Source organism: Thamnophis elegans, chromosome 8 (assembly GCF_009769535.1).
Source record: "Thamnophis elegans isolate rThaEle1 chromosome 8, rThaEle1.pri, whole genome shotgun sequence".
NCBI classification, from domain to species: domain Eukaryota; kingdom Metazoa; phylum Chordata; class Lepidosauria; order Squamata; family Colubridae; genus Thamnophis; species Thamnophis elegans.
In genome coordinates this window covers 2,518,981-2,533,697 of record NC_045548.1, presented here as the reverse complement: position 1 = coordinate 2,533,697, position 14,717 = coordinate 2,518,981, and the positions used below count along the sequence as shown (strand labels likewise).

Sequence of the window (14,717 nt, the reverse complement as noted above, 5' to 3'; positions counted from 1 at the left end):
CATGGATGAATAAGAACAGACTACTTATATTTTCCCCTTGATTAAGTGTTTGGATGATTTCATTGCTAGCTTTTTTTTTAAATCACATGTTGCCATATCATCTAAAGTCTAGACATCGAGTTTTAATTGACACTAACTCTTGCTAATTTTAGATAAGACAGCTTCACTATAGTTTAAAATAAGTCTGCCTAAAGTCCAATTAAATGCCTTGTCCTGGTGTAGTTGCTGAAGAAGCTACTGATTCCCATCATTATCTTGAAAAAATGGAGAGTATAATAATATATTGCTAGAAAAGCAGAACTTATATTACAGAGCCAGCTTAAATATCTTGCATTTTGGAAAGCTCAGTGGGAAATGTTTAATGAGAACAATATCAACTGCATTTTAAAATCAGAACGGACAATTCTACTCAAACTCTAGTGCACCATCATATGTTCAAAATGTACAAGCTCAGCCTGGATTTATTCAGATTATCAAGCTTTTAATGATAGGAGATTTTTAATCAACACTCTTGCTGTAATTAAAAAGAGGCAAGAACCAACAGCTACAATATATACGGGTGTTAAGCCTTTGATATGGTTTCCTGAAAGTTTCCGAGGAAGGTTTTGACAATTTGGCTTTCCCTGAAGTGTTATATTTTTTAAATCTGTCTGTATCCTTTATTCAACTCTTAAATTGCAAAGGTTCATTGCATGCCTTATTATTTTTTGTTTGGGTGGGTGGGGGGGACAGGGAACGAAGACTTAATTTTGACTCTTGGCAACTCCTTGGATTAATTCCTGTAGTTTTATTGACAAGATTTTGGAAGTAGTTGGCCACTGTCTGCTTCCCAGGGCTTCAAGGGCTAAGAGAATGACTGGTCTAAGGCCTCCCAGCCAGCTTCAAGCCCAATGTGGGAGTAGAACTTGGAATCTCCTGGCTTCTAGTCTAGCAGTTTTAACTACAAGCACAATCAGGCGATTGCCCTCTTCTCGATTAAACTTACATGTAACTCAGACTATGCAAATGAAGTTCTTGTACTCTTTGGAACCATGGACCCGTTTAAGAATCTGTGGAAACCTACAGATGCTGTTTGACTTCTAATATAGAAAAGTGTTTAAAAATAACAAAAATGTAATATATATATATCGATCTATCGAAATGTAATATATATCTATATCGAAATCGATCTATACTAGCCTCCCTTTATTTATTTATCAGCACAAATACAACATATATATATATATATATATATGTGTGTGTGTGTGTGTGTGTGTGTGTGTGTGTGTGTGTGTGTATGTATGTATGTATGTTTTTTTTTATTATTATTCTTTGTGCTGATAAATAAATAAAGGGAGACTAGTATAGATCTATTTCAAGCTATTTAGCTCTCATCAGCTAGCCATACCCTTACTGGGATTTGAACCTGGGCTGTATTACATATTAGGCAGTTGTGTTAGCCACTAAGCTAAGCCACTAATATATATATATAACAGATACGTGGAGGAGAGCCTTTTCAGTAGTAGCTCCGACCCTTTGGAACGATCTCCCCGTGGAGATTCGTACCCTCACCACCCTCCAGACCTTCCGCACAGCCCTCAAGACCTGGCTATCCCGTCAGGCCTGGGGTTAAAGATTATAATCCGTCCCCTCCCGAATGATGAATGTTGCTTCTATTTTTAAGTACGTACTGTTTTATATGTCATTGTGTGTACTCCCTTCCCTATACGTTGTAAGCCGCCCTGAGTCCCCTCAGGGAAAAGGGCGGCCTATAAATAAATTTATCTTATCTTATCTTATCTTATCTTATCTTATCTTATCTTATCTTATAAGAGCCTGTGGCCTAATGGCTAAGAAGTCTGCCTAGTATGTAATATAGCCCAGGTTCAAATCCCAGTAAGGGTGTGGCTAGCTGATGAGAGCTAAATAGCTTGAAATATATCTATACTAGTCTCCCTTTATTTATTTATCAGCACAAATAAAAAAAACTAAAAAAAACCACAAATATAACAAAGGCAACAGTAAAAATATTGGGTTTCTGTCATGATGGACTCTTGTGACGAGCCGATTGACAGATGATGGAAGCAGTTAGCTTCCTCCCATAATTGGGGCTTACCAGGGGTTGTAAAAATCTAATAGATAGATAGATAGATAGATAGATAGATAGATAGATAGATAGATAGATAGATAGATAAACTTAAAGTTTTAGTTTTTCTCATTCAAATTTAGTAAAGGTAAAGGTTCCCCTGGCACACATGTGCTCGTCGTTCCCAACTCTAGGGGGCGGTGCTCATCTCCATTTCAAAGCCGAAGAGCCAGCGATGTCTGAAGGTGTCTCCGTGGCCATGTGGCTGGCATGACTCAATGCCGAAGGCACACGGAACACTGTTACCAGTGTTACTCTGACTCTCCCTTCACTTCGAAGACTCAGGAGTGTTTTCCCTACAGGATTTCTTCCACAACCAAGGATTACCTTAGAAGATCTTCTGCTTCGTTTCCCACCTCTCCTCTGCTGTGCTCAGCGCTGCTGGAGACAAGCCTCGCTGCTTGCCAGCGTGTGCGCGCACCCCGAGCGACCGGACGGTCGCGTAAGAGGGGGAGGAAGCCTCCGCTCCGCGGGGGCGATAGGAGCAACCGCGCGGCTTCAGAAGGGGCCGCAGAAAACCAGCGAGGCCCGGGGATCCCAAAGGGGTCCAGACCCACAGATTGAGAACCACTCCTCTAAGGTACGGTAACTTTTTCTATTTCATTCTCCATAAGTAAGTAAGTAAACATTGGGGGGATTGAGAGTGCATTGCCTGATGCTATTTCCTTCGGGGGTTTTTTTCACTAAAATAAAAAACGCATTTGAATTAACAGTTGAAGTTATACAACTTGGAAATTACGTTTATACTGTTCTGTTCTCTTGGTGGATTTTTTTGGTTACCTGTCAGCTTTTAGCAGCAGATTAGATGGAAGCTCCACAAGTTGGTTGTGTTGCACATCTAGGACTTCCACATGCGTTCGTTCAATCCTCTCTGGCAGCCTTGCCAACTGATTGTGCCCGGCAAGAAGTTTTCGCAAGCTGATATTGCAAAATAACCTTAAAAGACAGAAATAGCAGTAAAGCTTACAGTTCTAATTAAAGCAAGACTATTTCAGAGAATCTGATAAAAACCTCAACAACATTCTGATTATAAGACAGGGTCTAGAACAGTGTTTCTCAACCTTGGCGACTTTAAGTCCTGTGGACTTCAACTCCCAGAATTCCCCAGACAGCTATGCTGGGGACTGTCCTGAAGACCGTCCTGAAGAATTAACATTGCTAGTTCTTGAGGATAGAACTTTTAACCAAAGGTTTATAGAAGCTAGACACTGTCTTGATTCATCTTTTATCATACCTACCCCAGGGGTGGATGGAGCCGAGGAGCCGAGGTGGTGCAGTGGTTAGGGTGCAGTACTGCAGGCCACTTCAGCTGACTGCTATCTGCAGTTCGGTGGTTCTAATCTCACCAGCTCAAGGTTGACTCAGCCCTCCATCCTTCCGAGGTGGGTGAAATGAGGACCCAGATTGTTGGGGGCGATATGCTGACTCTGTAAACCGCTTAGAGAGGGCTGAAAGCCCTATGAAGCGGTATATAAGTCTAACTGCTATTGCTATTGCTAAGAAAACTGTTCCTGCTCAATGACACTCCAGGAGATAAACATTAAACAGAAGAAAAAGACAAAACCACATGGAACATAGTTCTGTCACCAAGCAAGCTAGAAACTGATTCAATGCAAACAATTCTCTACTTTGCATCCTGTTTTAAAGGTAGGACTCACCTAGGGGGAAGTTCACGTATGTGATTGTGGCCCAGATCCAGCACTTCTAATTTCCGGCTATCACAAACCCATTCTGGAAGGCTCTCCAAGTGATTTCTGCCCAAAAGGAAGGCAAATGAAGAAAAAAAAAGATGATGACAATACGATTAAGCAATGTTTTACATATTACATCACATGTGGTTTTAACATGTTCAAAAATATTAGATGCCCCTGTCAGCTGCAGAACACACACAGCACTTAGGCAGCTGGGATTGACTGCAGCTACATGTGGAATGCTTACGGAATGGCAAACACAGGTTACCATGAAGCGTATGGAATAACCCTTAAAATCTTGAATTAACCAACCTCACAGCACATAACATTATGTGTTAAACCGCAATAATAATCCCTGGTGCCAGTTTATATGAAGGAGACATCTTTAGCGAAGAGACACACAAAATGGAACGTTTGAAAGCCATCCTAATGTGTAAAACATTGTGTGCAGTACATACGCATGGACATGTTCTCATTCAGCAGCTATTTTAATATAATATAATATGTATGTATGTATGTATGTATGTGTGTATGTATGCATGTATGTATGTGTATATATATGTGTTGCATTTGTGCTGATAAATAAATAAATAAAGGGAGACTAGTATAGATCGATTTCAAGCTATTTAGCTCTCATCAGCTAGCCATACCCTTACTGGGATTTGAACCTGGGCTGTATTACATATTAGGCAGTTGTGTTAACCACTAAGCCACAAGGTTCTCCTCCTTATCATTCATATTCATATACATACATACATACATACATACATCCTTATCATATATATATATATATATATATATATATATATATATATATATATATATATATATATATATATATATATATATTATTCCCACTCGGATTCTCTTGCTTCAGTCTCTCTGGAAACAGATTGAGGCATACAATTCACTGACGTTTAGGAAGCCACAGGAACATAATGTGGGCTTAGAAATGCCCCAGGATCATTTTCTTGTAAGCCATGGCAGCAGTTGCATATATGTATAACATGTTGACATCTCTATTACAGAGGGCACTTGGGTTGCAATGGGAATTGGTACTGGAATTTCCACTGCTAAGCGATGTGCTTGTAAAACTTGATGTCACGTGACTACGCTGTCCTGGTTGACTGCTAGTTCTGCAGTTCAGCGGTTCAAATCTCACCGGCTCAAGGTTGACTCAGCCTTCCATCCTTCCGAGGTGGGTGAAATGAGGACCCGGATTGTTGTTGGGGCCGATATGCTGACTCTGTAAACCGCTTAGAGAGGGCTGAAAGCCCTATGAAGCGGTATATAAGTCTAACTGCTATTGCTATTATTTCATGGAAGAAGGCCCCGGCTGGGACGTTGGAGAGGCCCATTGGCATCAGTGTGAAAGATAGCAATGTAAAGAAGGCCTCATCCGGTACAGTCATTGGTTTGCCATGTAGCGGGCATGGTGGCAAGCAGGGATAGGCAGTGGAGGCAGCTGGCAGCAGCAGGTAGGCAGAGGGCCAAAACGTTGCAGGTGCCCCCAAGCGGTCCCACATTTTGTTCATGTGACTGCAGGAGGCAGGAACTATCAAGGACGGCTGTAAGTCCCTTTGTTCAATGCCATCGTAATTTCAAACAGTCGCTGAACAAATGGACATTAACCAAGGACTACCTTAGTCAACATCATCCGACATGGGAGATGGGGGAGTGAGATTCTTCTTTCACCCGATAAGCTCTCCTACATCAAAGATTAGTAGGGTAGGGTTTGTAATCTCCTATACTAAAGCAGTAAAAACCAGAATTAAATACAACACAATTTAGGGGGGAAATTGGCAGTTTCGTAAGAAATTAACACAACTTGCAAAATCCGTTGCTTCAAGCATTTACTTCGCTTGTTTGCCTTGGTGCCTCTGGCCTGAAAAGATTTAGCAGGAGGCCAAAACCTTCCTATCTGGCAAAGGGTCCTTCAACTTCACCCCACCAAGATACCCAAAAACCTTTTTCTGAAAGAAAGCTTGCTGGACTAAGTGGAGAATATTATCTGCTATCCTATCTGCCTATCCTTCTTAACCTTTAACTCTCAGGGCCATATTATCAACACACTTTCCACTCTGAACAGTAAGAAGAAAATCCAATTACTTATGAGGTAACATGGATATTGGCTTCAATGCTGTGGCATTTGCTTAATAGCTCAACAAATCAGAAGTAAAGTGTAATGCAGAAAAGGGGATTCAACGCGTTGAGGTTGTATTAAAAGCCACGCTTCAAGGCGCTAGTCGTCACTTATAAAGCCCTTCATGGTATTGGACCTGGGTACTTGAGAGACCGCCTGCTGCCAATTACCTCCACTAGACCGATCAGATCCCACAGATTAGGCCTCCTAATCGACTCCAGTGTCGACTGGCGACTACCCGGAGGAGGGCCTTCTCGGTGGCTGCTCCGACCCTCTGGAACGAACTCCCCATGGAGATTCGCACCCTCACCACCCTCCAGGCCTTCCGCAAAGCCCTTAAAACCTGGCTGTTCCGACAGGCCTGGGGCTAAAGAGCTTTTGCCCCCCTCCTCGAATGGTATGGTTGTTGTGTGCTTTTAAATTGTATATTGTTCTGTTTGTCTTTTTTATCCCTTATCTGTACCCCCTTCCCTGACTTGGATTGTGAGCTGCCCTGAGTCCCCTTCGGGGAAAAGGGCAGTATATAAATGCAATAAATTCAATTCAATTCAATTCACTACTCCGGTTTATACAGAAACATTTGTGTGACAATCTCTGCTTCTAAGTAAAGAAATATGATGGACCAAATAAGTCAGATTCAATATTTCCAGGGTCACCAGGAAAATTCACGCAATCTCTTCAGTCAAAGAGATCACTTTGTTAGCGCTCCGGGTTCTCCTCATGTTTTCAATAATGCCACATTTAAGACCAGCATCTTTCAAAACTACGCTTACCGGGAAACATCCAAATAGGTGAGATAATTTGGAACTGGATACACATCGAGGTGAACGAGTTCTGGAAGAGAAAAGACAAAAGATTGCACTGCAAAGATAAATTTGATTTCAAGCTACTAAAAGTATCCCCACCTCAGGTTGCCAGGTTTATTGTAACGACAACGCAAATCATAACACGGAGGACAAAATGGAAGTAGTCCTCAATTTACAACACTTCATTAAAGTTACAAGAGCATTGAAAAAAAGTAACTTAGGGGCCATTTTTCACACTTACGACCGTGGCCTTGCAGCGTCCCCATGGTCACGTGATCAAAATTCAGACGCTTGGCAACTGACTCACATTTATGACAGTTCCAGTGTCCCGGGGTGTGTGTGTGTCATGTGATCCCCCTTTTGTGACCTTCTGACAAGCAAAGTCAACGGGGAAAACCAGATTCACTTAACGACCGTGTTACTAATTTAACTACTGCAGTGATTCACTTAACGATTGTGGCAAGAAAGGTTGTAAAATGGGGTAAAATTCACTTGACAAATGTCTCACTTAGCAACAACAATTTTGGGTTCGATTGTGGTCGTAGGTTTGAGGACTACCTGCAATATACACTGGATCAGAGCTGAAGCAACTGAACAGTTAAAAACAGCAAATATGAATCTAGTAAAAAATGAAGAACCTTTTAACATTGGAAGACATTTGACTGAAATAGATGGGATTTTCTTATTTACCGAATATAAAATATGGCTCTGTTGTAAAGAAAAAAGTGTTCATCCTTTATTTTGTAAACTATAGTTTTGTTTTAACAACTGTAATCCATAGAGTCTGCCTTGGGAGTACATGAAATATCTTTCTCCCCAATTTTAAATTCAACGTAAATTTAGTAACTTTTTTAGCCGTATCCGGCTGATTGCTTTCAGCAAAAAAAATAATCCAAAAGGGTCTGAAATATTATTCAAAAGACATGTGTGTATCATTGTTCTGAATCAGCTTCTCAGCACTGTCACTCATTAGTACATAACCCTCTTATTATAAAGAATTTCATACATTTATTTCTCAAAAATCCACTTTCGGTCTTAGTCATTAGCATTTACTGTATAAATGATACCACTTAATCAGTGGTGGGATTCCAAAAAAATTCCAAAAGTTCTGTGGGCTTGGTGGGTATGGCAGGGGAAGGATACTGTATAATCTCCATTCCCTCCCAATCCCAGGGAAAGGTTACTGCAAAATCCCCATTTCCTCCTGATCAGCTGGGACTCAGGAGAATAGATGGGGACGGGGCCAGTCAGAGGTGGTATTTACTGGTTCTTCAAACTACTCAAAATTTCCACTACCGGTTCTCCAGAACTGGTCAGAACCTGCTGAATACCCACCTCTGCACTTAATGCAGAATCTTTCATGCTCATGTAAAAAATATAGAAACTGGATTATCTTTTTAAAATAAATTTACATACACTGATTTTTGGATATTTTGATTCGGATATGGGTTTTGTAAAGTTTTTTTTTTAAATAATTTTTATTTTATCAATTTCATATATACATTCACAATTGATCTCATAACTGTTATTAATAATATGTATTTATAACAATTTTTCCCTACAGTTGACAATATACTTGAAGATTGCTTTCTTAACATCCCATAGATCCATCTTATCTTACAACGGTCCTACTTCTTCTTCCCTCCCTCCCTCTTTCCTTCCCTCGTTTCTTCTCTCCTACTCCCCTTCCTTCCCTCCTTCCTTCCCTCCCTCCTTCCCCTTCCCTCCTTCTCTCCTTCCCTCCTTCCTTCCCTACTTCCCTCCTTTCTTTTCTCCTTCTCTCCTTCCTTTCCCCCTTCCTTAAAGTTTTTTCTTGATTTTGCTTTGAATTTTCTTTTGCAAAGCAAAGTTGTAATTTTTTATCTTTACGAACTGCATTCAAATTTGCCCCCTTTTCAGGCTGATACTTTTCCTCCAAGGAAATATGGCCACAAGGATACGTGGGGAAAAAGGGGACAGAGAATCAATCTTTTGTTAACAGAAAGATAAAAAGAAGATAAAACACCGAGGCTGTTTCAGATCAACTCAAAGTGTAGAAATCTAGAAGTTCTCCCTTGGCTTCTGCTGAGTGATACGGGCCCCTTATCAGAGTATATTGCTAGCATGAGAAAGCTCTCTGTACATGTTGCTAAACTCCATGGGAAAAAAAGTATTGTGCAAGTTAGATACGGCTTTACTAGCTACTAGCAATGGAAGCACTTCGCCTTCTATGTATTCAGTGCAAGAATCCTCTGAACCTGTCAGCCTTACTAGGCGAGGCCAGATAGGAAACAGATGTGCTAAATGTATTTTATGGTCAGGCTACATTAATAGGCTTTTGCCAGTAAAAGTACAATTCTCCTCCTTTACAGCTTAGGAAACTAGGAAGAGTCTCTTCTGGCCTTGGACCTGGATATCTGCGAGACCGCCTCCTGCTGCATACCTCCCGACGGCCGATAAGAACTCACAGGCTGGGCCTCCTCCGGGTGCCGTCGACCGGACAATGCCGGCTGGCGGCCCCTCGGGGGAGAGCTTTTTCTGTAGCTGCTCCGGCCCTGTGGAACGATCTGCCCGCAGAGATCCGGACCCTTCCCACTCTCGCGGCCTTCCAAAAAGCCACCAAAACCTGGTTGTTCCGGCAGGCCTGGGGCTGCTGACCCATGAATGAGGTCCAGCCCCCAGCTAAGTCGAGTGTACGGTGTGTTCCTTTTAAATTGTTCTCGTCTTTCCCCTATTTTTTTTTATTTTTTTGTTTTATCTTTGTATTTGTAAGCCGCCCGGAGTCCTACGGGATCGGGCGGCATATAAGTTTATTAAATTACGAATTATTAATTAATTCTGGACCTCTTGTCCCACTTATTATCCAGTTGGAGCTATGCAGTCTCACCATTTGTCCCGAGCCTTTTCAAGTACCATTACATAACCCTTTTCAAAGAAGCTGAACTGGCTGGTGAAAGAAACAGATTACTTTTTAAAAAGTGGAAAAAGAGAACAAGAAAGTGGAAATGTACACCTGAGAAAACATCCCACAAAGTGTCTAGCAACACTTTGATATTGTGGTATCAATATAAATGGAACATAGAGAAATATTAAGGACTCTAATGAGAAAGAATTGACAATGTGCCCTCTTTATCCCCTAACCCTAACCCAACCTAATCTGTAGATTAGAATATTATTATTCAATGGAATAGGCCAGTGTTTCTCAACCTTGGAGACTTGAAGTCCAGTGGACTTCAAGTCTCTAAGGTTGAGAAACACTGGAATAGGTAGTCCTTGATTTATGATCATGTCTTGAAGTTACAATGGATTTGGAAAACTCACAACACGTCCTTGAAGTTACAATTACCGTAGCATCCCTGCAAATCACATGATCTCAATTTAGGAACTTGGCAACCGGCTTCAAGATATACAACATTTGTAGCATCTGAAGTCGTGTGACCATTTTGCAATCTTCCCAGCTGGTTTCCGACAAGGAAAGTCAGTTGGGGAATCTGAATTTGTTTAACGACAGTGGAATTCACTTAACTATGTGATTCACTTAACGTCTGCAGTGATTTGCTTGATGCCATGGGGAAAATGGTAGTAAAATTGGGCCTGGTCACATGATAATATAATGAATAAGCACATGGTTATTACCTTTAAAGCCCTTCATGGCCTAGGACCCGGATATCTGCAAGACCGTCTTCTGCTGCATACCTCCCAACGACCGATAAGATCACACAGGGTGGGCCTTCTCCAGGTGCCGTCAGCCGGACAATGCCGGCTGGCGGCTCCCCGGGGGAGGGCCTTCTCTGTAGCTGCTCCGACCCTATGGAACAAACTACCCCCAGAGATCCAGACCCTACCCACTCTCATGGCCTTCCAAAAGGCTATCAAAACCTGGCTATTCCGGCAGGCCTGGGGCTGTTGACCTCATGACTGAGGGCCCCGTTTAGACTGGGTGCATGATGTGGTTTTTTTAACTGTGTTCTTCCTCTGTTTTTAACTCTTCACTTTTTAAAATTTATTTTCTGTAACCCGCCCGGAGTCCTTCGGGATTGGGCAGCCTATAAATTCATTAAATCAATCAATCAATTAATCACTTAGTGATCCAAATTCCAGTTCCGATTGTGGTCATAAGTTAAGGACTACTTGTATAAAATTTATATAGCTCTCTAGGCCGTTCACTTTATTTTATCTCACAAAGAATATACAGATTTGTGACAACACTGTGGGAAATTTAAAACTTGCATTTAAATCCCAAGGATTTCCATTTTACAGCACTCTTAAAAGAGCATGTAAGCACCACTCTACAAGCTTCCAAAATTCTGCTGCTAAATGTTTTATGTAAAGCCAGATGGTTAAGGACTAGATTCATCCACAACTTAATATTGCAAATAAATCCAGTGAAAGAAGAAAAGGCCGGGAATATCAATTTCTATTTGAACTACCTTCAAAGTAAACATACCATTTGAAGTGGCATAAAGAGCTTTAAGTAAGTATCCACTGATTTTGAGGGCTACCAGCTGGTTCCTTTCACAGTGCAGTATTTCAATGTTATTGAAGATGGTTGCATCTAACTCTCCTAGCTTATTATCCCGAAGATCAAGCTGGGTCACATGATGTAGGAAGTCGCTCTCATCTCCCATCAATCTTCTAATCACATTTAACCTGGGATAGAAATGGGGAGGTGGGGGGGAAAGAGCTGTGATCAGTTACTTTAGCCTCCTTTTTTTTTTTTTAAAGACAGCTGGAAACAAAATTTGCCTTTTAATTTATCAGTTCCAAAAAAACCAAGTTCAATTTTTCTAGTTATACTTGCACTTCTCTGAAAAGTTTGCAATGATTTGTGAGAATGCCTTTTTACGTCGTATTCGATACCCAATTATTTTTAATACCATCCAAGTCAGATGCCCTCCCCAATTAATTATCCATGACTTTAATGTTCCAAGGCAAATTATCAAGTCTCTCAAATGCATTTTTAGTGTTTATCATTTTTTGGTCGTAACAATTTTAAAGATTATAATAAAGTGATGGCTTCCTAACGTGTCTCAATACAAAAATGTATGGAATTAATACCTGTTAAACATTAGTGACAGATGAAGACACATTAACAAAAGTTTGGATGATTCAATAGGGATTATCCATATTCACAACAAAGAAATGCTGACCCACATCAAATTTAGGAATTTCATCAGAAAATGCCAACATATATAGAATTTAAAACATTATTGTAAGTTCCTTTGGAGTAAACAATGGCAAAGAGAGTAAAGAGAATGAATAACATGAGGCTCTTCAAGTATTAAAGTTTTCTACCCTTGTCAAAGCATTATGTGAATATACAGTCAGGTGAAAGAGAAATTAAACCATTTTTGAGTTCTGTGATTTTATGTAGTAGCATATGGTAAATATCATCTGGTCCTTAGCGTGGCTTTTTTTTTGGTAAAATAAATGATGACGTGGTGTAATATGTCATGTGTTGTTGTTCATCTGAGTTTGTATTTACCTACTTTTAAGAATTGTTAAACACCAGATAATTTTTGCCACGTCCTGATACGTAAAACCACAGAACTCAAAGTGTGTGTACTTTCTTTTTCACATGACTGTATGTATATAGTGACAATATCGTGATCCAAATCTCATTGCTGAAAGAGTAGGACAGATTTTTGCACCAAACCAGTTCGTAATGAACTCCAAATAAACAAGAAAAGAGAACTTGTGTGACTTTTTACATAAATACAAATTATCTGCAGAAAGCCATCAAACTGGCCATCTGAAAGTCCTCTGAATTTTAATTCTCAGGGCTAAACAGATGAGATGGATGACTAAATTGCTGAATCAAAACACTGCTTTGGGATAAAAAGAAAAGTTATTAAAAAAAAACCTAAGAAAATAATTGCATCATAATAAAAAAAAATTGCTATTTTTTTTTCTAAAATGTAACACACATCTTCTTTGTGAAATCAATTATCCACTAGTAAAAAGGAGTTAATGGTGTTTTAAGAAGCAGGTGATTCCTGCAAACAGAAAAACAAATTGAAGTACTTCAGCAAAAATCGTGGGAAATGAAACGATGCAGTCCAATTTTACTGACAAATTTTGGGCAAATTTAATATAGCTCCAATGTATATAATTATTTCAGGTTCAAAATGGCCACTGTGCGTGTATGCAAACTCTCAAAATTAAATTAGAATAATCTAACAGGAAGCCGGTCTTAAACAAATATAGATAAGGGAGAACTGCCTGGTCTGTTATCATATCCATGTCCTGAAAAGCTTGTAAAGTTGTGAGTTTCTGACTCTCTACAAATTTCCACTAAACACAAATAAGGAGCTATGTAATAATTACATTTCAACAATAATATGAAATAGTATTTTAACAACGGGCTACATTAGCCTTCTCTTTTCTCATCTTTTCCAAAGTTTTCAATAATTGTCCCTAGTTAAGAGGTCAGAATGAATTACTAAACATATTTTGAAGTTGAAGAAAAGTTAGGCAGTCTAAAGCTTTGGCTAATAATCAGAGTTCCCACAGAACCAATTCATCATGACAAATCTGTAATTAAAGGAAAGGAAAGATTAATATCTAACTGAATAAGTCAGTGAGACTGAATTCAAAAATTAAATATTTCTGCTTAATACATTTCTCAATTGAAAGTACAGACCATTTAAAAACAGCAAGCAATAATCTTGCCATAAAGTGATGAATTGTGTCAAAAATCAGCTGAAAACACCATGTGAATAAAAAAGCCAGGAATAGTCTGGCTGGAAAGTATATGCTAATCACAACTAGTACCTTGAAAATATATCTTTTTTTAAGAAAGATAAATCCATCTTGGCTTGACACCATCTGTTAAAATGGTTAACAGAGCCGAGGTGGCGCAGTGGTTAAATGCAGCACTGCAGGCTACTTCAACTGACTGCAGTTCTGCAATTCGGCGGTTCAAATCTCACTGGCTCAAGGTTAACTCAGCCTTCCATCCTTCCGAGGTGGGTAAAATGAGGACCCGGATTGTTGTTGGGGGCGATATGCTGACTCTGTAAACCGCTTAGAGAGGGTTGAAAGCCCTATGAAGCGGTATATAAGTCTAACTGCTATTGCTATTGCTAGCCATTTAACATTGATACATATCTTTTTTCTCAGATGACACATACCTTAGATCTATGTGTTTTATGTGTGGCATTTTCCTTAGTATTGGCAAATGTAGTGTCGCCATACAATTCCCAGACATGCAGAGTTTGTCCATGGCAGTCAGTTTCTCCAGGACTTCAGGAATGTCACTGAATTCATTGAAAGAGAGTCCTAAATAACTAAGCTGATGCATCCTTTCCAACTCAGCAGGAATGCTTTGGAGGAAGTTCCCGTCCAACAAGAAGGTCTGTAAGCTTTTGATAAGAAGGAGGAAGAAAACAAAAAATCACCTTAGGTCATTAATCAATCAATTATGTCATGATTCAGATTTGCTTTTAAATGTCAGGCTCAAGATGAAGGTCTAGATCATGGGTGTCGAACTCAATTGGCGCCATGTGACGTCATGATGTTATGTGATGTATCGCGGCATTTTTTGCCTTTGCGGAATATGGGTGAGTGTGGCTTGTGCATCTCGCTGCGGGCCACCAGAGCCGAGGTGGCGCAGTGGTTAAATGCAGCACTGCAGGCCACTTCAGCCGACTGCAGTTCTGCAGTTCGGCGGTTCAAATCTCACCGGCTCAAGGTTGACCCAGCCTTCCACCCTTCCGAGGTGGGTAAAATAAGGACCCAGATTGTGGGGGCGATATGCTGACTCTGTAAACCGCTTAGAGAGGGCTGAAAGCCCTATGAAGCGGTATATAAGTCTAACTGCTATTGCTATTGCTAGTTTGACACCCCTGGTCTAGATGAAGGATCTCCACTCCAGCCTTATTATGAGAGGGGACAGGTTGCAGAGCTGGAAAGGAAAGATGATCGCCCTCATTCAATAGGATCAATTCCAGGTATTCCTGCTCTTCAACTAA

The 14,717-nt window shown here is 40.3% G+C and overlaps 1 protein-coding gene across 1 annotated transcript in view; it reads right to left on the bottom strand.

Annotated features, from left to right (window-relative positions):
- PHLPP1 (PH domain and leucine rich repeat protein phosphatase 1) overlaps positions 1-14,717 on the bottom strand; it is a 162,342-nt gene that overhangs the window by 23,117 nt on the left and 124,508 nt on the right. Inside the window, exons 6-10 of the mRNA XM_032222732.1 lie at positions 13,878-14,108; positions 11,192-11,394; positions 6,733-6,793; positions 3,784-3,879; positions 2,906-3,061 (exon numbers count right to left, since the gene is read on the bottom strand). Coding sequence (XP_032078623.1) covers positions 2,906-3,061; positions 3,784-3,879; positions 6,733-6,793; positions 11,192-11,394; positions 13,878-14,108 — 747 coding nt within the window. The remainder of the gene's footprint in view (positions 1-2,905; positions 3,062-3,783; positions 3,880-6,732; positions 6,794-11,191; positions 11,395-13,877; positions 14,109-14,717) is intronic.